Genomic DNA, 23957 nt, shown 5'->3' with positions numbered 1-23957 from the left:
GATCATGAGTTAACATACGGGAAGTGCTCAGGACTGTGCCCGGCACATGACAAATGCCGTGCTGTGAGCTGCCATCACGTTATTACATGTATATAAGGAGACATCTGTTCAGGTGGGTAAATAACTTTTGGTAGCATAATTCACAGCTGCCTGGGGTTCCCTGGTTTGAATGCACTCCTGTTTATTTAACCTCCCCTACTGTTGGGCATTTAGGTTGTTTCCCGTTTTTTTCTTCTCTTCTATAAACAACTATGGGATAACATCCTTGAACAAACACCTCTGAACACATCTTTATTTTTTCCTAAAAATTCAACTGCTGAGTCACAGATCATACATATTTTTAAGCTTTTGATACATCATTGCCAACTTGCCCTTCATAGAAGTTGCACCAGCGGAACAGCTTGCCCGTCTCCCCAACGCCCCACTTAATGAACTGCTCCCTTCTCCCCTCTTCCTGCAGGCCACGTGTCCCCTCACACCTATCTCTCGCAGTGCCCCAGCGAAGCAGTGACGTTTACTAAAATGGATGAACTGGACATGAGGATGCAGGGTCCTATTTTCAGCCTCCTGGGGTAAATCAATGCCTCCGTTTCCCCCACATATAAATATATGGTCAACACACCTGCCAACAATCAAACATTATTTAAATACACATTCCATGCATTAAAATGATACCAAAATTCCAGACTGAACTGGCAAAAGGCTTGCTTTCTAATCACACATCAAGTATATTTTTTAAAATTTCCAACTTCTAATACTGAGGCTCCAAAGGGACTATTTCAGAGCCCTCAATCTGCCATTTTAGATCTCTGACTCTGAACCATCTTGGAGACAGACCATTGCAGTATAAATGCACAAAAACCATCACCTTTCTACTTGCAAACAGACGAATGTCCCACTTTTCCCCATCTCACGAAGAAATAAAAAAAGGCACCGAGAGTCTGCCCTCTGGGGACTCTACAGGGAGCTTGTGTGTGGGCAGGACAGAGTTCCGGGCTCTTTCTCACCACGCTAACGAGGAAGGGCCTTTATTCCCATTTATTGACAAGGAGACTGAGGCTGAGAGAAATTAAGAATTTGCTCGGGAGCTGACAAGTGGAGAGGAAACCCTGAAATTCACATCCTCTGATTCCCAAATCCCTGCCCTCCCTACACCTGAAAACTCTGTAAAGGTGTCTGGAATTCTAAGTGCCGGCCGCCTAAGCATCGCTCACCTGTGAAGGAACAGCCCCTTCTTCCCTCTGGAACAAAAAGACATGTTCGGGCTGCGTGTGACAACTCATGGGCATCCTTCCAGCCAAGTGAGGGGTACCTGGCTTTGCCCACCTGGTGTCAGAGCTGTGGATGTCCGGCCAGCAGGGCCCAACCCCAGATGTCGTGCCTCACCTTGTCCCAGGTGACGGGAACCTGAGGCCAAAGCAGGGTCCCCCAGAGGCACATCTCAGGGAGGCCTGGATTGTGTGGAGAACCCGGAGGGGGAACTGGAACTTTCCTGAGGAAGGGAATCTGATGACTGGAGCACAGGGGGAAGGGGAGGAGACTCCAGGACCCAGAGAAGGCAGCTCGGGGACAACAGCCCTACACCTGCCACTTGCTGCCTGCCTGCCAGATGTTGCTCTCAACGTTTTACATGCATACAGTCTCACACCTGTATGGGAGGTACCACAACGAACCTACTTCACAGATGAGGAAAGTGAAATGTAGAGCAGCTATGAGACTGGCCCGGAGCCAGGCAATTAGAAACGCATGGGGGGACTTTCCTGGTGGTCCAGTGGTTAAGACTCCGTGCTTCCAGTGCACAGGGTGTGGGTCAGGGAACTAAAATCCCACATGCTGTGTGGAGAAGGAAGGAAGGCAGGCGGGAAGGCGAACACGGAAGATTAAAAAAAAATAAAAAAGAAATGCATGGGATGGCTCAGGGCTCAGGACTCAGGTTTGAAACCCATCTCCACCTCTTCTCAGCCGCAGGACGTGAGGCAGAGACTGACCTCATTGGTAAATGATCATGATGATAAAACGGGAGAATGTGAAAACTATAAACAGCTAAATAAACATGAGTTTAACAAAAGGTTCAGTGAAATAATTTCCTAATGCTGGTGTGGGGCAAGGAGTTGGAGACCTCTAAGAAATCATCCTGGAGACGCTGCTGAGCCTGGACTCAGTCAACAACTACTGAGCACTTGCTGTATGCCACCACAATAAACCGGCCACCACCTTGTGACCTGCCCATCACCCAACAGAGATGGGTCAAAATCTCACAGATGCACGTGACACGGATAAAGTGGGTGGAGATAGATCCAAACTTCCTTGTGGCCAACCGGCCAGCGCAGCTGGACCCCTCCATCACAGGGACAGCCAAGACCAAGGAACCTGAGGGGAGATGAAGCCCACGAGGTGCCCACCAGGGCCAGGCCCCATCCGGGTGTGCCACCTGTACTCTCTCAGTGAGCCTCACGCCAGCTCTCGGAGGGAGGGGTCAACATTTCCATCTCTAAGATGAGAAAACTGAAGTCAGGGAGGTTAAGCAGCTTATCGGAAATCACATGGCTGGCCAGAACCGGGGCTGGGATTTGAACCCAGATCAGTGGGACGAGGAAGAGGACGGGAGGCAGCTGGAGAAAGAGGGAAGGCTAGAAAAACCACTGTGGCGCGGCTGGCAGGGATGCCCTGTCTCCCAGGGCCTGGTGAGAGGTGCAATGGGAGTCCAAGACTGATGATAGTGACCGACGGAGTCCTGTTCCAGACTGGCCAGGGGTCTAGAGAGCCTGTGAGAACCGGGCACGTCTGTCTGATGAGGGAGGAGGGGCCCTGACCCATGAACCCAGAAGACGAGGGTACACTGTATTGTGACCCCAAAGCCTGGACCCCCGTTGCAGCCCTCATGCATGTCTCCCACGAACACTCCTCCTCCAGGCCCTTCTGGGGCTGGAAGAGGAGAAGGGGAAGGATCTAGGAGTTCTGTCCTGCATGCAGGGCTCTAAAAACCCACGGGGTGGTGCAAACTTTCCCTCGCGGGGGTGGGGGCGGGGATTAACAAGTTCAGCCGCTGCTGTGGTTCCCTTTGAAGTCAGGAGGACTGGCCTGCCTCAGGTGAGCTCTACAAGGCAAGCTGGCAAGGGATTGGGGTGGGGGGGTGCCAGCCACACGGCTAACTGGGCTCAGATCTCGCGCTTCTGAGCACCTGGCCAGTGTTTCTAGCGCTCCAGGAACAGCGCCCACCTTCTCTTCCCTCTGAGCTTGGCATGAGCTAAGGAGTGGCCACTGTTACTTGAACACGTACTCACAGCCCGAAACTTCACCCAACCCCCAGCCCACCCCATCCCACACACTCCAGGCCCTCCGGCTTCTGCTTCACGGCACATCACTCCCAGTTCAAGCCTCTCTCACGTTCCAGGGCCTCTGCGCATGCTGGTCCGTCCACCCCTCAGCCTGTAATGCCACCTCCCACTCGGTTGACAGAAGCGCTGTCGTTTAGGGTACAGCTGCCACGTGCTCAAATCTACCTGCTCTCTTCCTGCCCCCCCCCAGACTCCGACCTGTTTCCTGAGTGTGTCCTCACGCTGTTGCCCCCTTCCCTTTCTTGTAACAGGGCTCCCGTGCTGTTCCCTTGCACTAGACGGTAAGGTCCTCCAAGTTAGGGATCAAACCTCCCAGGCGCCAGGGGACGATTTCTGGAATCCACATGTCCATCCAGTACACATTGATCGAGCACTTCTACAGCCCAGGACCTGGTGGGATCTGGACTTCCCAACTGTTTCCCTTTCTTAGCCCCCATCCTCCTGTCTAGGTCTCTCCCCACCTCTCCCTTGGGGAGACCACAGAAGCCACCTGTACTGTTTGCCCTTCATGCCTGGGAGAGCGTCTCCACCCTTCAGACCCCTGTCCCGCCTACTCTTCTGGGCAGACCCTGTGTCCTCTGTTATCTCCAGCCACAGCACCCAGGATATGGTTTCCAGTGGGGTGTCTGGCCATTTCTTCACAGGGGCCCCAAGGCTGAAGTTCCCCAGTCACCAGGGCCCAATCTGGCTTCCCACTTTCCTGGCCACTTGACCTCTACTCCGAGCAAGTAACTTCTCCTCCCAGGGAGAGGTGCTCAGATTCTCACGGGGCGCAGGAACTCAGAGGCCCACCGCAGAGGTCCTGTTGGGAGCCCAGGAAGCTCCTTTCTTGGGGGGACTGAGTGACACTGATTGAAGGGCAGGGGCTCTAAGCTCTCTTTCCCTTTTTGGGGACCTGCCTAGAGCTTGACTAGTCGGAGACTCAGGGGGCCAGTCCTCGAACGCGCGCCCCTGTGGCAAGCGCTCTACCCACCCAAACGCCGGGCCCCTCAGAGAGCAAAGCCGAGCAGGGCACCGCCCCAAGTCCTCTCCCGGGGCCAGGCTCCGCACAGAAACCCGCAGCGCACAAGCTAGGACTTAGCTGGTATCTGCACCCCCTCCTCCTGCTCGAACCCGAGTCACCCCAAACCCGCGGCCACAGCCACCAAGCCCCGCTCCAACTCGGAAAGTAGCGGGCAGCGAGGGCCGCGCAGAGGGGCAGCGGCGGGGAGAGGCCGGCGGTACCTGTCAGCAGCTCTATCTTGTGTCCCAGCACCTTCATGTCTGCGCCCCGCGCTCAGCCGAGCAGGGGAGAGGAGCGCGGGAGGCGAGGAGGGAAACAGCAGGAGAGCGAGAAGTGAAGCAGGAAGAGCAGCCGGGAGCCGGGAGAGCTCTCGCCGCCCCCCCCCCCCACGCCGCGCTCCCCCCTCCAGACAGGTTTAAAAAAATCCACCAATTGCACGGCCGCGCACCCCTCAAAGGCGCCCGCCGCCACCTGGTCCGGGTGAACTCCGGGAGGCTGAGAGAGCGCGCGGGGTGGGTGCGGGTGACACTCTGGGAGGCGGCGGGAGTGGGCCCCTGTGCCGCCGCCCGAACAAAGAGGCCCGGCCGCCCCCGATGTCGCGATCAGGGAGGCGCGGGCGGCCGCGGGGCCGTGGCCCTGGGGGTCCGCGCCTCTGGCCGGGAAGGCGAAGAGGAAGAGCGGGGCGGAGTGGGCTGGGGGGTGGGTTGCCGCCCTCGTAGGCGAAGTGTGGCCCGGCGACAAGGCGGCCCGCTCGCGGGGGCTGCGCCGGGGCGGGGGGCCGGCCGCGGCCGCAGTGGCTGGGGAATGGGGGTAGATGGGTCTCGGGGCGCCGCCGACTCACCTAGGGTGAGGCGAGCAAGACAGACGCGCAGGCGGGGAGCCGGGCCTCTGCGCTGCTGCAGCCAACGCGCGGGTGCAGGTGCAGGCAGCGCCCGGCCCCTCTGCAGAGCCGCCGCTGCTGGGGGCGGGGGCCGGGCCGGGGGTGGTGCGCCGCGGGGGGCGTGCCCACGAGGGCGCGGGGAGCGTGGGCGCTCGGCCCGGGTGCTGGGCCGGGCCTAGGGTCTGGACCCGGGAGGCGGTTCTGCGCGCTCGGCTTCCGCCTCCCGCTGCGGCTGGAGTGCTAGACCCCCGGACACCCGAACCTAGCGGAGACCCCGGGTCGATCGGCCTGCTCCTCACCTCCTGCAAGCGCCCGGAGGAAGGGCCCCCCGCTGCTCGGAGTGCGCCGGGGGCGGTGGGAGGCCCCGCCCTCGCCGCCAGTCCCCTGGTAGCAGCGTGGCGTCGGGCTCCCGCGGGAGGGAGCGGTCTCTGCCCCAGTCTTTGTTTAGATTCCCCAGGAGCCTGGAGGAGACAGCACCCCCTCCCCCGTCCCTGTCGCCGGCTGGGAGCTGCTGGGGAAAAGCCCTGGGGGGTTGGGAAGAGCCAGGCGCTGAGGGGGATTTGGGTCTTCGTCCCCCGTTTTCAGAGCCCTAGGGTTTCCTTGGGGAACTCATGCGGGAGTGACTCCAGCCAGAGGTGTTCTGGGCCCTTGCCCCGACCCGCCCCCCCGAATGTGGCGAGGTCCCTGCTCTCCCCCATTCACCGTGCCTCCATTATCTGAGCGAGCAGGAAAGGGAACTGGGGACCCCTTTTGTGCTCAGGCTCACTCTGGTCAGGCCCAGTGACGTTGCTCTCACCTGTTACCCCAAAAGAGGGAACACCAAAGTCCCTGGATGGAGTCCTACTTTAGGGTGAATGGAAATGTGATGACCTGAAAAAATTTACTTGGGCAAGACAGCTCAAGAGGAGGGCTCCTGGAGACAGGGGTTCTATTCAGGCTCTGCCACTGACCTTGGGCGGGGCTCTGCCCCTCCCGATTCCGGCCTTTCCGGTGCAGAGTGGCTGTGTTGGACCAGGTCATCTGGGAGGTCCGGGATGGTGCGGGCTGAGACGTCAAAGGGTCCTTCAGTGCGTCTCCCCCTTCACTGAACCTTTAACTGGGCTGGTTTGTAATGAGGTCCCAGCTTTCCCTCGGCTCCAGGCTTCTGTGAAAGCTACTATGACTTTGAATTAACCGACTCTGCAACGTTTAGGAAGCTGGTAAGATTTGGTGGCCCCAGATGGGGAGCACATTCCTGCTTGGGGTGCAGTATATAAACTGCACAGAAGGTAGCAAGCTTGGGTCCTCCTTACAACTCTGGAGCTCACCTTGGGGAAATTCTTGCCTCTCAGTTTCCTCCTTTGTAAAGGGATGATGAGGGGAGGTGGTGACAGAGTAAACCTCTACATCCAAAACGTCCAGGAAACTGGTTCTACATATACAAGCCTGGAACCGGTCCTTAAGAGTACAGGCTGGTTCTATAATTTCCCGGCTGTGTGACTTATTCTCTCTGAGGCTTCATGTTATACTCTGTAAAACTGGGATAATGCTGACCTCAGAGGGCTCCTAAGAATTAAATGATGGCATAAAATGCCTAGCATAGTGCCAGACACACGGATGAAGTGCTCAATAAATAGTCCTTGTGATTACTGAGAATAAAACTGTTATTATTGCATTATAGATTCTTTCAGGCTTTTCTGAATTCTATCCTTTCCAATAATTTCAGGCCTGGTTATTGAATAAAACTAACTGTTGATGTTCTAGTAACGTAATTCATGAGGCCTAGCCTGTTCTGAATTGGAATACAGGCCCCAGGAGGATGTAAAAGGCTGCCTAATAAGAGCTTTGACACTGTGACACATCTGCACACAGACAGATCTGTGTGTGGAATGGTGTCTGCCATAGACTTGAACTAACGCAGACAAATCCATCTGGTTTAGATAATTCATGAACCCCAAGTGGGCATTTGTGTGTGGGGGGTTAGGTTGAGGATTTAAACCCCTAAAAAATAGAGCTTTAATAGATGATGAAGCAATGTGATTCTGAGAACACTGCCCTACCAGGGAGCTATTGCATCAAGAAAAGGTGCTTAGGGGACTTCCCTGGTGGCGCAGTGGTTAAGAATCCGCCTGCCAATGCAGGGGACACGGGTTCGAGCCCTGGTCTGGGAATATCCCACATGCCGTGGAGCAACTAAGCCCATGTGCCACAACTACTGAAGCCCTTGTGCCTACAGCCCGTGCTCCGCAACAAGAGAAGCCACCACAGTGAGAAGCCCTCGCACTGCAACGAAGAGTGGCCCCGCTCACTGCAACTAGAGAAAGCCCGCGTGCAGTAACAAGACCCGACATGGCCATAAATAAATAAATAAACAAATTTATTGTTAAAAAAAGGTGCTTAGGACTTCCCTGGTGACGCAGTGGTTAAGAATCCGCCTGCCAATGCAGGGGCATGGGTTTGATCCCTGGCCCGGGAAGATCCCACATGCTGTGGAGCAACTAAGCCTGTGCGCCACAACTACTCAGCCTGCACTCCAGAGCCCGCGTGCCACAACTACTGAAGCCCGCCTAGAGCCCATGCTCCACAACAAGAGAAGCCACCGCAATGACAAGCCCACGCGCCGCAACGAAGAGTAGCCCCTGCTCGCTACAACTAGAGAAAGCCTGCATGCAGCAACGAAGACCCAACACAGCCAAAAATAAATAAATAAAATAAATAAATTTATTAAAAAAAAAAAAAAAAGAAAGAAAAGGTGCTCGTGGGATAGGCAGGGAGGGAGGCCCTGACCCCTTCTGGAGGAGTCAGTCAGGCTGGGCAGAAGAGTCCCAGCTGAGTGAGCAGAAGCACAAGCTCTCAGTTCCTTCTGCTCCGGGGCTCTTCTTCATCCCTTTGAGGGAGGCAGGGTGTTTGGGGGCAGGCTGGGTGGCAGAGTTTTTTAACAGAGGAGAGCCAAGCGTGGCAGATGGCCAAGCTGTTGGCTGGGACGGGGGGGGGGGCTCCAAGTCACATCCCTCAAGCCTTCCTCGTCATTGCCTGAAAGATGCTGCTAAAGTTGTGGCCCTCTCTGGACTTCCCTTTTCCCATTTGTAAACCAGGAAGGAGACTGGCCTGTACCTCAGCTATAGACGAGACCCAGCCTGTCTGAACATCTCTTTGGGCCTTCATTTCCCCATCCGGAAACTCAGGCTACCGAATCAGTCTGGGTGACTGCAGGAAACAGAAACCTACTGTCTGATTTAAGCAAAACAGGGCTTTGTTAAAAGGATGACGGGGCAGCCCTCAGGACCTCAGGAGCCAGGCCCAACCCTGTAGCATTGGTCTGGGGTCAAAACCACTGCTGCCATCCCCGGGAACAGATGCTGCAGCCAGCACCGCCCCTGGGCAGGGACACGGGGTGCTGGCATCAGGACCATGGCTGCCTCTGAAGCCAGAGGGGCTGCTGCTGCCACTGCCACACTGTCACCAGAATGGACTTGGTATGGTCTCGGCTTGTCCGTGTCACCAGTTTCTAATTCACAGTCAGGAATGTGATGTCTGATTGGAGATGCCTGTAAAAGGTACTCCGTCAAAGCTTCAAGGGAGGCTGGGAAAAATGTGTTTTCAGTTCCTCTCGTAGGAGGTAAGACTCTGCCTCATAGGAAGGGCATGTCAGATGCTGGTGGCCAAAAGAGTGGCCAGCGCCCACTTCAGATAATAATGGACTTGTTGTGAAACTGCTGTGAGATGACACACATGGGCACTTAACTCGGAGCTTGGCATGGAAGAAACACACCATCCCAGGTCACTGAGAGTCATATCACACTGCAAGTCTACAGTGTCAAGTGATAATATTCCTACGTCCTTTACTCTTTGATTTTTCAGCAGGTGAAAGACAAAAGGACCTTGAGAAAAGTATGGCTTGCTGCCCTTCCAGATGCAGAGGCAGCTCCGGTCCCTTTGCCAGGAGGACAGGTGACTGGGTTTTTCCACTGTGGTGATGAATTGGGCTGAGTCACCGTTCCTCTCCAGTCCTCTTGTGACCGTGACTGGGAGCAACTGAAAAGAAGCAGCAGGTGGGGTCAGGGGTGCAGGGGAGCCTGGGGCCATCGAAGCTCCCTCTGTTAGCAGGGGGAGGTTGAGCAGGAACTGTCCCCCTGTCCCCACTAACACTCCCCTCACTAATGATGAGTAAGATGGCCTCGGAGAGAAGAGAGGATCCTTTCTCTTCTTTTATAGGCTTGGTTGGGTGCCTCTTTGGTGCCAAGCCCTGTGCTGAGTGCACTGGAGAACCAGAGCAGACCAGGCACTGACCTTGCCTTTCAGGTTTGTGCACCAATGGAGGAAACCACCTCAGAGTGCCATAATCTGGGTACCGGGCGGACTCTGCTAACATGTGCGATTGAGGTTACCGTGCAGTACACGGGGGGCCTGGAGCGGTCAGCAAGGGCTTCATGGAGGTAGGGGCATCTGAGCCTGCAGAGAGGTAGGTCAGCAGACGGAGATAGAGGAGAGGGTGTCTGGGGGAGAGCATCCATCCATCCATCCATCCATCCTACAGTGGGTCAGCTAGGCCCCATGCTAAGCTCAGGGAGGCACAGAGCTGAGCATGTTGCAGCCCTGCCCTCTGACAGGAGCTCGTGCATTTAGGTGGAGAAGGCTGGGTGTGCGTGAGCAGATGGTGAGGAAGCTGGAATGAGCAAGTAGGCAGCGGTGAGAGTCTGGTCTCAGGCTGCCTCTGGAATTTCACCAGCCACCAGATTATCTGCTCCCCGCTCCTGGGCCACCCTGGACCACGCAGTGGCTATGTTGCCACCCCCTTTCTCCCATAACATGTTAAGACCCTCCCCCTTCAGTGCCTGCCCTTTGCTCTCCAGGAGACTCCAGACACCCCAATCTGTCCTCCCCGATCCAAGAGGACAGCAGAACCTCCTCCAGGTCCCTTTGAGAATGCCCTTCCACCTCCCCTGGAAGCTCTACCAGACACATGGAGCCCCAGTATGTGCTGAGTCCAGGCAAGGGGTAGGTCTGATAATATATTTTTAAAATTCCAATAGTCATATATGCTCAATGCAGAAAACTCAATGCAGAGGAAAAATTAAAATCATAATTCCATTGCCTAAAGATAACCAGTGTTAACATGCTAACATTGGGACAGAGGGGAGGGGTATGTCCTTTAGCACTTTGTGTGTGTGTGTGTGTGTGTGTGTGTGTGTGTGTGTGTGTGTTTCCCCCCAAGGAATCATACTGCACATATTTTTGCCACTCAGTCTTTTATCACTTGCCAGTATATCGTGAACATTTACCCTGATAAAAACTATCCTTCCGCAATGTAGTGACAGCAGCTGCACTATACCATGTGGGTGCTTCATTATTCTCTTAGCCGAGCCCAGCCGAGCCCATAGTGTTGAGCATTTAGGATGTTTCCAATTTTGCATTGTTGGAAACAGTGTTGCTAGCAATTTACCCCAAGATGCTGCTTTGCCCACATCTCTTGGATGACCTCCTAAGGCCACTCTGCAGCCTCCCTTTGCCTGGGTGCTTGGTCTCTGACCTCCGCCAATGCCAGCCCATCCATCCTTGAAAGAAGACCTGTGTGTGGTGTCCCGATTGGCTTCGCACCTATGCAGGTTCTTGGGGGAATCTTGGGGAAGGAGTGGAGTGGTTGCCAGCCCCACCTTCCCAATTGTGCTAATTTCACTTTAAAGCCTGAGTTTTTTTGATCTTGTATGTGTAAGGTGTTACCACTGGAGGAAACTTAGTTAAGGGTACACAGGACCTCTCTCTATTATTTTGCAACTTCCTGTACATCTATAATTATTTCAAATAAAAAGCTAAAAAGACAAACACACCCAAGGCAGTCCTGGAGGGAACTATTTGGCCCCAGATTCAGGAATGTTTTTTATTTTTTTCTTTTGCAGTACCGGGCCTCTCACTGCTGTGGCCTCTCCTGTTGCGGAGCACAGGCTCCAGATGCACAGGCTCAGCGGCCATGGCTCACGGGCCCAGCCGCTCCACAGCATGTGGAATCTTCCGGACCGGGGCACGAACCCGTGTCACCTGCATCGGCAGGTGGACTCTCAACCACTGCGCCACCAGGGAAGCCCAGGAATGTTTTTAAGTCCACACTTTGTCACAAGGTCCAGAGCTAAGAGTTCCCTGTCTCAGTTTCCCCTGAAGGACAGGAAATGTTCCAGGGAAAGACAGCTCTCCTGGCGGGTGCTGGGTGGCCCTCCAGGCTTTCCTTGATCCTAATTCTGCTGCTGGCCCCAGTCGTGAGCCTGAGGGACCTGATCAACCCCACTTTCAGTGGGAATGGAGGACCAAGAGGTCAGGGAGGAGGCACAGCTTTCCCTGGGCCCCAGGGAGCTCTTACGTAGACGTGAATTTGCAGAAAGCAGACGAAAAGCTAAGATTTGCTCTTTGGAGGAGAGCTAAGCCATTCTCCTTCCAAAGCGGACACACGTGTCTGGAGAAGCCTTTGTCCTGCAGTTCTGGAGAGAATGGCCCCCTTTCTACAGGGTGATTGTCCCAGCCCCACCCCAGGCCTGAGCTAAAGCCATACCCAGAGCTGGGGTGCCATGCCCCAGACCTAGGGTGGACCCTATGGTAGGCTGCCCCGGGCACGCCTCCCTCTCTGGGGGCCGCAGCGTCCTCAGCACCACAATGACAGGATTGGGTTGAATGACAGGATTGGGAGGTTCCAACCAAGTTTCCAGACAATAGAAACTGAGGAGCTGACAGAGGATGCTGTGTTGAGGGTCCCCAAGACCACCCTCAAGCTTGGTGATTTACTAGAAGGACTCATAAAACTCAGAAAAGCCATTTCCTTCATGGTTACCACTGACTGCAGCGAAAGGACATAGATCAAATCAGTAAAGAGGAAGGGTGCGGGCTTCCCTGGTGGCGCAGTGGTTGAGAGTCTGCCTGCCGACGCAGGGGACACGGGTTCGTGCCCTGGTCCGGGAAGATCCCACATGCTGCGGAGCGGCTGGGCCCGTGAGCCATGGCCGCTGGGCCTGCGCATCCGGAGCCTGTGCTCCGCAATGGGAGAGGCCACAACAGTGAGAGGCCTGCGTATCGCAAAAAAAAAAAAAAAAAAAAAAAAAAAGAGGAAGGGTGCACAAGTGGAGTCCAGGAGACACCAGGCGCAAGCTTCCAGCGCCCCTCCCAGTGGAGTCGCACAGGGGCACAGTCAACGCTTCCAGCACGGATGTGTGATAACGCGAGCAGAGTACCAACCGCGGAACGCTCCCCTGAGCCCTGGAGTGCAGGGTTTTTACTGAGAGTCGGTCACATAGGCACGCGGCACCTGCACAACTGACCTAAGCTACTCAGTCTCCAGGCCCCCAGAAGTCAAATTGACGCAGTGTGGCCCAGGGCCTCGGGCCTCCAACACAGGCTTTCCCCAGAGGTCACACTGTGAGTGTTAACTATCTGGTCAGACCCATACAGTGTGGCCCAAGGCCTCAAACACACACAAACACTCCCGTCAGGCAGCAGGAGCACCAAGGACTAGTCCTTTCTTTGGAAAGTCCAGGATTCGAGCAATCCAAGCCTGCTGAGCTAACCCCTTGCTGCACAGATACCAATCATTTATTTTGCCACAAGCACACGTACACTGTCATCTATTATCACCATGATTTCATACAAGAAAGGAAGTTCAACTCCAAGAAGGTAGTCCGGACATCATGATGTGATAGGGGTTAGCGCTCCCCAAGAGAAAACAGGTGGCCCTACACTGTTAGCTTTGAAGATGAGGGAAGGGGCCAGGAGCCACCAGTGTATACCAGGACTCTGATATATATGCTTTTCTTGTTTGTCCACACAGCTTTGTCCCCAGTCAAGGAACAGATAGGCTGAGAAGCTCCCTCTGGCTCCTGCGTTAGCTCTGGGTTGGGTGTCCCCACTCTTGGGTAGGACCAGGCTTTGCTGAGGGTGGGAGGGCTCAGTCTGGGACCCTCCTTAAGCGTCCAAGCCAGTTTGTCCTTTGTTTTCTTGCGCCTTGCTGCTGTTGCAGCTTATCCTGGGAAAGAGACGAGCCTGTTCTTTTTAACAAATGCCCTGGCCCCTGTCCTGGCCCTTACCTCAGGCTCCAGGCACCCCTAGTTCAAACTCTAGGGTAGACCAGATGTTCTTCTAAGGTCCCACTTCATCCACGTTTCCTCATGGTCCAGTCTCCACGCATGGAGCTGAGCCATCAAAGGCCTGGGCTGTTGGCCTGAGCGGGCCTTGAGATGGGGAGTCAGAACAGCCTTGGGTTTCACCATCTACTACCTGGGTGACCTTGGATAAGCTTCACACACTTGCAGAATTTCCTCCTCTCTCCAACAGGTCTAATTATATAGCTGTGAGGAGTTAGTGAGTTGCTAACCGAAGAGCCCTCAGCTCAGGGCCCATCACCTAGTTGGGGGCCATTGATGAGTGGCTGTTAGGACAACGAATTTTGTGGTTCCAGGTACAAAGTGTGGGGGCAGCTGGGATCCTCGTGAGGAGTACGTGGGCGCAGTACTGCCTTGGAGCTGGGTGTTTAGAAGCCAGGAGGTCTTTCTGGCCTCTGGACTTTGGGAGTGGGAGCACAACTCACGTACACAGCAGGAAGAGACCTGGTGGGCCATTGGGGTATCATGAGGATCGAGAGGCCTGTTCACCACAGGGCCTTTGCACGTGCATTCTTTCTGCCCAGGGACCCCTTCCTTCCACTTCCTACACTTCCCTGGGCTAATCCTGCTCATCCCTGGGGGTGTCAATTTAGACTTCACCTGACTCCCTGACTCCCTGACTGCCTTCCTCTGTGCTTCCATCATACCACATTCTCAATAATAATACCAATAAAAATAGTCTACCATTTAAGAAACCCTTACTATATGCCAGGCATAGTGCTAAGAGCATTACCTACATACGTTATCTCATTTGAATCTCCCAACATTTGGAGAGAGAGCTATAGTTATATTTTTCTGATTTTACAGATGAAGAAACAGGTTCAGAGCAGTGAAGTAACTGGCTCAGCTGTACAGTGGTTGTCTGTGTGCCGGTCCATCTCCGCCCTGGACTATGAGCTTCCTGAGAGCAGGGATTGTGTCTTGTTGGCTGTTAAGCCTCAGCATCCAGCACTGGGCCTGGTACTTAGGATGGGCGCAGCAGGTGGGAGCCCTCCACCAATATCTGTTGAACAAATGAGTGAGTGAGTGAATGATTGCAAAGTACCAATGCAGCACTTGGCTCACCGTGAATGATTTGTGGTCAAATACGTCAGTGTCCTCATCCCTGGAACCCGTGAATATGTTACATTGCTTGGCAGAGGGGAATGAAGGTTGCAGATGAAGTGAAGTTGCTTATCAGCTGACTTGAAAGTAAGGAGATGATCCTGGATTATCTGGGTGGGCCCGATGTAATCACATGGATCCTTAAAAGTGGGAGAGGGAGGCAGGAGAGAACCAGAGAGACACCAGAGAGACGGCAGCATGAGGACTTGGCTTGGTGGTATTGCTAGCTTTGAAGATGGAGGAAAGAGCCATATGCCAGGGAAAGCAGATGGTCTCTAGAAGCTGGAAAAAGCAAGGAAATGGATTCTCCTCTAGAACCTCCAAAAGGAATGCAGCCCTGCCAACATCCTGATTTTAGCCCAGGGAGACCCATTCCAGACTCTGGGCCTCCAGATCTATAAGAAAATTTATTTGCATTGTTTTAAGCCACTAATGTGGTAATTTTTCACATCAGCAATAAAAACTAGTATGGTGCCCAATGCCTGATGCTGAGGATCACACTTAGGTCACTTATTAAATGATTGTTGAGCTGAATTAGATTATTACTGTATGTACCCCACTTACTATCAGGAAAGACATATGAGAAAAAAGTATTTTTGTATATTCTGGATTTACTACATCAGAGGCCTAATCGGGAGGTCTCAAGTCTCAGGATGGGTTAGAGTTTGATCCTAGCCATAGGCTTGGCAGGCTGGGCTGAGTGGAGTCACAGAGAATGACATGAGGGGCCTTCCAGGGAAAGGGAGCCCCAGGGTGTGAGTGAGCAATGCTGCTGGGCAGGTTGAGTCAGCATCCTGGACTGTCCATGGCCTCAGGCCTGAGGATGCCATCTTTGGGTGAACGCCTGCTGCTTCCATATGCAGAAGGGACACCATGCACTGAGTCTGTACCTCTGCTGGCAGGTCCTAACAGCTGTTAGTCGGCTCAGGCTGCTGTAACAAAATACCATAACTGGGTGGCTTATAAACAGTTCTAGAGGCTGGAAGTCTGAGATCAGGGTGCCAGCATGGTCAGATCCTGGGGAGGACCCTCTCCCAGGTTGCAGACAGCTGTTTTCTCACTGTGTCCTCACATGGGGCAGGAGGAGGTGGAGCAGAGCGAGCCCTCTGGGATCCTTTTATAAGGGCACTAATCCCACTTATGAACACCCCACCCTCATAACCTAATCACCTCTCAAAGGCCCCCAACTCCAAATACCATCACATTGGCAGGGGGGCATTAGGATTCCAATATATGAATTTGGGGGACACAAACATTCCGTCCATAACAAGCCCTACTGTGTAAGTACCATGATGATACCAATCCACCAGAGGAGAGAATAGCCAGCTCTTGTGTCTTTCTTCACTGTGCTGGGCACTGTACCAAGCATCCTTAACTGGTTCGGCCCTCATAATGATTCCATGTGATGGGTGCCATTGTTATTCCCATTTTACAGATTAGGAAACTGAGGTCTAGAAAGGTAAAGTTACTGCCAGTAATTGGGCCTGAACAAAGGCAGGGGGGCTCCAGGGTCTCTGTTCTTACCCACTGCGCTCTACTGCCTCTAGATGGAATAATGATTGTAAGAGCAATAAGACCACCTCACATTTGGATAAGACCTTTCTGTTCACACTCATTTGCATCCTCTTTTCTCTTGTTATCCTCACAGCGGCCAGTCATTATGATTAGTACCCCTGGCTTACATTTTGGGAAACAGCTCATGAGACGAAGGTCCCAGCCTTCCTCAATTCAAAGCAAGGGTGGGATTCCTTCCTGGGTCTCCTGGCTCCAAATCCAGAGTCTCTCTCTTCCACCAGCTCCTGCCTCACCCTGATGCATTATTTATGGCCCATTACTTACCTCCTGTAGGCACCCAGATGCTGCCTGCTAGAGCTGTGACCTCGCTGCATCCCATGGAGAGGACCAAGGGCAGCTCTTTCCCCCTCATTCTTACTCTCCTCTCTCCCCTCCCCCTCGAAGCCTCTCTGGGTCTTGGCAGGCCCCTGGGGTGTGGCACAGCCAGTCCCCTCTGCTGACTTGTGAGCACCTTCCTCTTTGCCAAGCCAGTCAACACATCCAGTGAGCTCCCGGCTTCCTGAGAAAAGCAGCGGCAGCTGCACGGTCCAAACTCACCATCCCCTTATCACAGCCCTGGCTCGAGTCACCAGTGTGTGTGTGCACGGGAGGATGGTGTGTGTATGTGCATGTGTGTGCGTGTGTGTCATGAGAGGAGGGCATGTGTTTATGTTATATATGGAGCAGGAGAGGGGCATGGATTTAAGAGCTCACAGTTGAACACGTTTGAGTTGCCTCTTCTGGGTCTTGTAGCCAAAAGCTAAGTCACCGTGGCAACTGGGAAGTGGTGCTTAGGTCAAGAGCTAAGGCTGGGGGGATTCCCTGGTGGCGAAGTGGTTAAGAATCCGCCTGCCAATGCAGGGGACACGGGTTCGAGCCCTGGTCCGGGAAGATCCCACATGCCGCGGAGCAACTAAGCCTGTGTGCCACAACTACTGAGCCTGCACTCTACAGTCTGTGAGCCACAACTACTGAGCCCACGTGCCACAACTACTGAAGCCCCCGAGCCTAGAGCCTGTGCTCTGCAAGGAGAAGCCATGCACAATGAAGAGTAGCCCCTGCTCGCCGTAACTAGAGAAAGCCCACGTGCAGCAACGAAGACCCAACGCAGCCAAAAAAATTTTTTTTTAATTTTTAATAAATTTAAAAAAAGAGCTAAGGCTGGGAGCAGGATTCCCAAGGCCCCTGGAGCCCACAGCCTTAGAGCTGTGAGACATTGAGCAAGTTGCTTAATCTCTCTGTCCTTATTTGCCTCCTTGTTTACTTCCCTGAGTGGAGGATTAGACGAGAATTCCTGTGAAGCAACTAGCGCAGGGCCTGAGGGACAGCGAACGCTGATACACACCTTTTGACCAGGCACCCTATCCTGCCTTCCTCTAGGCAAGGAAGGACTAGTTTGGATCACAAACTCTTGGGAGGAAGGGTACCTGGGGACGGGGAAGGAGAAGCAGAAGCTAAAGTCCTGCAGACCCGACTGATTGGTGTCTAGGCAGCAGCTGGGTCACCTTCATCTCAGTTTCCATGTCTGTAAAATGGTCAATAGCTGAAGTTAATAGTTGCTTAACATCATGGCTGGCACCATGGAATTCTGGAAGATGAGAATGAAAACTCCAGGAAATTACTTCTTGTACGTTTTCCCTTTTCCTCAGAATTTAAGGCTTTCGGTACGTTAGCACATAAAACCGGAGGGCAGGCATTTGTTTCTCCTCCTCGATTTTAAACTCAAAACTCCCAGGTCCTGAGTGATTAGCTGAAGTTTCTCAGAACCATCTGGAGACCCTGTGACCCACACAACCCCTAAGCCTTGACTCCGGGACCCTGGTTAGGAGGGACCAGAGGTACCAACGAATCTGTGTCTTTAATAATCTTCCTCAATGATTCCAAAGCAGGTGGCCCACTGTGAGAAATTAGAGATCAATCCACCAGCTGGGGATTTTTCCAGATGCCCCTGGGAGGAGTCCTTTCAGAGTCCTGTCTCCTTGTCCTCCAACCTAGGACCCTGAGAATGGAACGAACCTCACCACCTCCCACTTCCTCCAGTTTAGCATTGTTGGTATCTGTAGCTTGATTAATTAATTAATTAATTCTGTAGCTTAATTAATCACCATAACTATTCTTGGACCCAGGACAACTGATGTTTGTTCTGTGGATGCCCCTCCCTGGAAGCACAGGGGAGTGAGCAAAGCTGGATCCCAGCAAAGTCTTCCCCAGACTTGGGAGCCCAACTTGAAGAGCCTGCCCTTGAACTCCTGCCTATTGAATTGAAAAGGACACACACTGGGTAGCTGCCACGTACAGACCTTGGGTCACAGAATGAGATGCAGGGAGCAGGCCTGACAATGCCCTGTGGACTAGAGCAGAACTGCCCCAGCCAGCATGCAGACCCCTGAGCAAGAAAAGCAAACACTTGTGGTGGTAAGCCCCTGAATTTGTGGATGGTTTGTTACACAGCATTATTGCAGCCATAGCTGACTAGTTCACCAGGATCAATCTATTTTTTTCAGAGGCTCTTGAGGCTAACTTTGCCTGCTTTAATCTTGCTGTATGATTCCTTGCCTATAGTGAATCAGCAAGTCTGGTTCTAAGGTTCCAAGTCATTTTGGTGACCCTGGTGGTGCTTTGTCCCCTCCTACTCCAAAACTGGCTATGAACCTCTTCCATCTCATTCATCCTAGGAGCAAACACAGTAATCACCTGCAAGCATTAACTGCTGACCACAGACTGCTAATCCATCTGAAATGTTCTATATATTTGTCACCATAATCCTATGAACTAGTAACTGAGATTATTATCCCCATTTTATAGATGAGAAGATCAAAGCTTGGGGAAATTCACTAGCAATCTTACTGCTGGTAAGTGGTGGACAAAGACTCTAGCCCAGATCTCCAAGCCTGTGCTCTTCACGCCTCTTCCCAAGAGCTTCCTCATGTTGGTGGAAATGCCTATTTTCCTGACACAGCCCCCTCCCCAAGCCCTCTTCCACACACCCTTCTCCAGGGCCACCTTCCAGCTTCAGGTCCCACAGCCACTTCCCACTTGCAGTGAGTACACTTGATCCCTGATACCTGGAGTTAATTATTTCAAAAAGACATTTGGAAGCTCAGCTCTGTGGGGTCTAATGTGTTCCTTTTTGCTAATTTAATAGTTCTGTCTTTCAAAAATGAGTGTGCTTTTGAAACATGTTCACTGGACTGTGATTTCATTACCCTCCAGAGATATCTTCCCATTGTTGATTTTTTCTTTGAACCCATGCTCACACCAGCCCTGTGGATCTCAGAGCCGAGACCTGTGTTTTGTGACTGGGGTGTCTGCTTCCCACAGGTAAGGCCTTGACTGTCTGTGTGCCCAGGCTCCGCAATCAGGCAGAAAGAGTCTGAAATCATGAAAAATCTAAAGTACTGGATCATTTTTAAAAGAGTCAGCTTGGGTTCTTACTGGTGCATTCTGTTCACCAAATGCTAAAATGGTTATTTCTGGGTAGTGGATTTTAAGGGAGTTTCTAGTTTCTTCTTTACCCATCTCTTATCTGTTTTACTTTTCATTGCTTTCAATTTACAAAAGCATGTATAATTTTAATAATAAAATATAATTAAAAATAATATGCATGCAATAAGAGGAAACTGACCCTTCTGGCAAAGTGTCAAGGCAAGTCTGGCTTTTATGAATTTGTTAAATGAACTTTTATAAACTTGTCAAATGATCTTTAATGAATTTATTAAAGCCACTCTGAGAAGCAGACCTCTCTCTGAAAATGAGTAGAACTCTGTGCAAAGAGGGAAAACAAGACCCAGGCTAACAATTATGTTTGTAAAATAATTTTTGTGTTTCCGCCTGCCAATGCAGGGGACACGGGTTCAACCCCTGGTCTGGGAGGATCCCACATGCCACTGAGCGACGGGGCCTGTGCGCCACAACTACTGAGCCTGTGCTCTGGAGCCCAAGAGCCACAACTACTGAGCCCACGTGCCACAACTGCTGAAGCCCACACACCTAGAGCCCATGCTCCACAACAAAAGAAGCCACCACAATGAGAGGCCTGTGCACTGCAACGAAGGGAAGCCCCCGCCAGCCACAACTACTGAGCCCACGTGCCACAACTGCTGAAGCCCACGCACCTAGAGCCCATGCTCCACAACAAGAGAAGCCACCACAATGAGAGGCCTGTGCACCGTAACGAAGGGAAGCCCCCGTTCGCCACAACTAAAGAAAGCCCACGTGCAGCAATGGAGACTCAACGCAGCCAAAAGTAAGTAAATAAATAAATAAAATTTTAAAAAATGGGATGGAACCTGAGTTTTTAAAACGTTAACTTTATTGTTTGTTAAATCTTAGATACCACTCTTCTTTACCCTTGGGCATGATTTGACTTAAATTTGCAAATCGACTGAAGGGTAGATCTGTTTCTATAGGTTTTCACTTAACAGACACAAATTGAGTTTTACCCAGTGCCAGGCAGTGTTCTAGGTTCACAGGCTTCAGTAGGGGGCAGGGATGGATCCCCAGCCTTGAGCAGCCACTGCTCTGGGAGAAGGCAGTGGTGCCAGCACTCACACAGCTGGATAAGTGCTCTGGGAGGACACTAGGGAAGCCCAGAAGAGGCAGTTCTTTTCTCTCCCTGAGAAAAATCAAGGAAGGCTTCTCAGAGGAGGTAACTGACACACAGAAGTTTACCAGGAGGAGCAGGTGACATTCCAGGAGGAGAAGGAAGACATTCCACGCAAAGAGAAGAGGAGGTACAAACTCTCCTGGGGGTAGTGGTTGTAGAAAGGCTAGAATTGTGTTCATGAAATAGCAAGTTGCTGGCTGTGACTACAATTTAGAGTATATAGTGTGTATGTGTTTGTTGTATGTTGAAGAGCCTTGAATGATGGGCTAAGCAGTTTATCTGGTTGGCGATGGGGCGCTATTAAAAAGTCTTAAACAGGGAAGTGGCATGATCACATTTGCCTTTTAGAATGGCTGCTCAATGGATGTATCCAGGAAGGTCCACGTGGGCAACAGAAGCCACGTTAACCATATGAATGGAGAAAATTTAATGTAAATAATTACCTAGGTCAGAATGGCCATCATCAAAAAGTCCACACACAATAAATGCTGGAGAGGGTGTGGAGAAAAGGGGACCCTCCTACACTGCGGGTAGAAATGTACATCGGTGCCACCACTATGGAGAACAGTATGGAGGTTCCTCAAAAAAACTAAAAATAGAGTTACCATATGATCCAGCAATCCCACTCCTGGGCATATGCCTGGAAAAGATGAAAACTCTAATTCAAAAAGATTCATGTACACCAATGTTCAAAGCAGCACTATTCACAATCTCCAAGACATAGAAACAACCTAAATGTCCACTGACAGATAAAAGAATGAAATATTGCCATTTGCAGCAACATGGATGGTCCTAGAGAATATCACACAAAGTGAAGTAAGTCAGACAGAGAAAGATAAATATGATATCATTTAGATGTGGATCTAAAAAAATACAAGTCAACTCACTTACAAAACAGAAACAGAGTCACAGACATAGAAAACATATTTATGGTTACCAAAGGGGAAGGGGGAGGGATAAATCAGGAGTAATAGATACACACCACTGTATATAAAATAGATAAACAACAAGGACAACTGCATAGCACATGGAACTATAGTCAATATCTTGTAATAACCTATAATGGAAAAGAATCTAAAGCCATACACCTGAAAACTAATACTGTAAATCAACTACAGTTTAATGAATAAATTTTTAAAAAAGAAAAAATAATTACCTAGATATATTTATCCATCTATCCATCCCTCTGTCCAGCCATCAATCCACCTTATTTTTTAATGTATTTCAAAGCAAATTACAGGCATCACTGCACTCCCCTAAATACTTCAGCATACATGTCATTCATTAATGTTCAATTTTTTTGTTTTTAATCAAATTTATATAAAATGAAATGCAAAAATCCTAAGTACACAGTTGCTGAATTTTGACAAATGAATACACCTGTGTAACCCAAACTACAATCAAAATATGAGACCTTACCATTACCCTAGAAAATTCCTCCATGGCCATCCTCAGGCAATCCTTGCCTCCATCCTCCAAGAGACAACCACTGTTCTGATTTTTTTCCCACCATTTTCAGCATCATTGACATTTTGGTCCAAATAATTCTTTGTTCTTGGGGGCTGTCCTGTGCATTACTTAGCCTGTCTTAGAATTTCATATAAATGGAATATACTCTTTTTCATTTGGCTTTTCCTACTTAACATGTTTATGAGATTCATCCATATTACCGTTTTTTTTTTTTTTGAGGCTTACAATGATCTTTATTTTTTTAATTTTTATTAGAGTATAGTTGATTTACAATGTTGTGTTAGCTTCAGGTGTACAGCAAAGTGAATCAGTTATACATATATCCACTCTTTTTTTCCATTCATGTTATCTTGTGTATTGTTGTTTGTTCCTTTTATTGCCAAGTAGTTGTTCCTTTTTTATTGGCAAGTAGTATTCCATTATAAACCACAGTTTGTTTATCCATTCTCCTGCTGATGGATATTGGGGCCATTTCTAGTTTTTGGTTATTATGAAAATAAGCCGCTATGAACATTTTTTTGCAATTTTTTTTTTTTTTTTTGGTGAGCATTATGTTTTAATTTCTCCTAGCTAAAGAGCTAAGAGGACTTTCTGGGTCATTGGGTAGGTGTATAACTAGATCTATCAGATAACACTCTTCCCTCTTCCTAAGTGGGTCTGAACCATTGTGCATCAATCTCCCCAGGGCAGGTACCAACCAGAATAGCCTCTACACCCCAGAGCCCATTGAAATGATTCAAACTAGCCAATCCTAAGCCTGCTTACCTTGCATCACTGCATCTTTCCCATAGAAACCACGGTAAAGGCTCTTCCCCACGCTTTCCTCCCGCTCCTTCTCCCTCCCTGGTGCTTCCCCGTGTGGTCCTGTGTGGCATGGCACAGTGTGACCCCTCCTCTTGGGATCTGGGAGTCACAAATTATCTTTTCAATGGCAATCATCTCTTGATCTGTTGGCCTTACCATATCTGAATGATAATAAAATCTACATTTCAGAACAATGAGCAAAAAAGATTCTATCTTTCTTTTCACTACCCTCTAACTCAACTCAGCATTTCCCTTAATTATAGCTGTAGGCAACAAACCATAGTCATCTCAGCAGTATTAGTGTCTTTGCTGCATGAGAAATCACAGATTTTTTTATAAATTTATTTATTTTTTAAATTTTTGGCTGCGCACGGGCTTTCTCTAGTTGCGGTGAGCGGGGGCTACTCTTCATTGCTGTGCGTGGGCTTCTCATTGTGGTGGCTTCTCTTGTTGTGGAGCACGGACTCTAGGCACGCCGGCTTCAGTAGTTCTGGCTCACAGGCTCAGTAGTTATGGCTCATGGGCTTCAGTAGTTGTGGCTCGCAGGCTCTGGAGTGCAGGCTCTGTAATTGTGGTGCACGGGCTTAGTTGCTCTGCAGCACATAGGATCTTCTCGGACCAAGGCTCGAACCCGTGTCCTCTGCATTGGCAGGCGGATTCTTAACCACTGCGCCACCAGGAACTCCCTCACAGATATTTTCATATCACGATAAGTGTTACAGATAACTTGAAACATTGTTTTTGTTCGTCACTACTTTGAAACTATGATAGTTAATAAGCCTGTAGCAGGATGGGGAGCTCAACAGGAGGGTCCTGGGCAACCCAGTCTAGGATCCAAGCACCAGCTGGCCTCCTGTGAATCAAGGAGAAAAACCCAGGACCTCAACCTAAAGAAAGTGAGCAGCCCCACAGGTAATCCAGAGGGGCGGCAGGATGGTTCACTAGACCAGCCAAGGGCACAGCCTTGAGACCACAGGCCACTGATTGGCAGTGTTCTGCAGTTTTGTACTGAGTGTCCCGGCAGCTCAGGACATACAGGCATACCTGGTTTTATTGTGTGCTGTTTTACTGCACTTTGCAG

The 23957-nt window shown here is 51.0% G+C and overlaps 1 protein-coding gene across 4 annotated transcripts in view; it reads right to left on the bottom strand.

Annotated features, from left to right (window-relative positions):
• NDRG4 (NDRG family member 4) overlaps positions 1 to 23957 on the bottom strand; it is a 105887-nt gene that overhangs the window by 36627 nt on the left and 45303 nt on the right. Inside the window, exon 1 of one of the 4 annotated variants that reach the window (XM_032613464.1) lies at positions 5521 to 5588. The exons of 1 other annotated variant lie outside the window; for it this stretch is intronic. Coding sequence is in view for 2 of the 3 variants with exons in the window: in XM_032613461.1 (XP_032469352.1) it covers positions 4563 to 4599 (37 nt within the window). In the remaining variant the exon portion in view is untranslated. Of the gene's footprint in view, positions 1 to 4562; positions 4613 to 5520; positions 5589 to 23957 lie in introns of those variants that run through there. 2 more of the 4 variants (XM_032613461.1, XM_032613462.1) reach the window with 2 other exon arrangements.

Source organism: Phocoena sinus, chromosome 19 (genome assembly GCF_008692025.1).
Source record: "Phocoena sinus isolate mPhoSin1 chromosome 19, mPhoSin1.pri, whole genome shotgun sequence".
Taxonomy (NCBI): Eukaryota; Metazoa; Chordata; class Mammalia; order Artiodactyla; family Phocoenidae; genus Phocoena; species Phocoena sinus.
The sequence above is the reverse complement of the archived record's forward strand: the minus strand, read 5'-3'. Positions and strand labels throughout refer to the sequence as shown.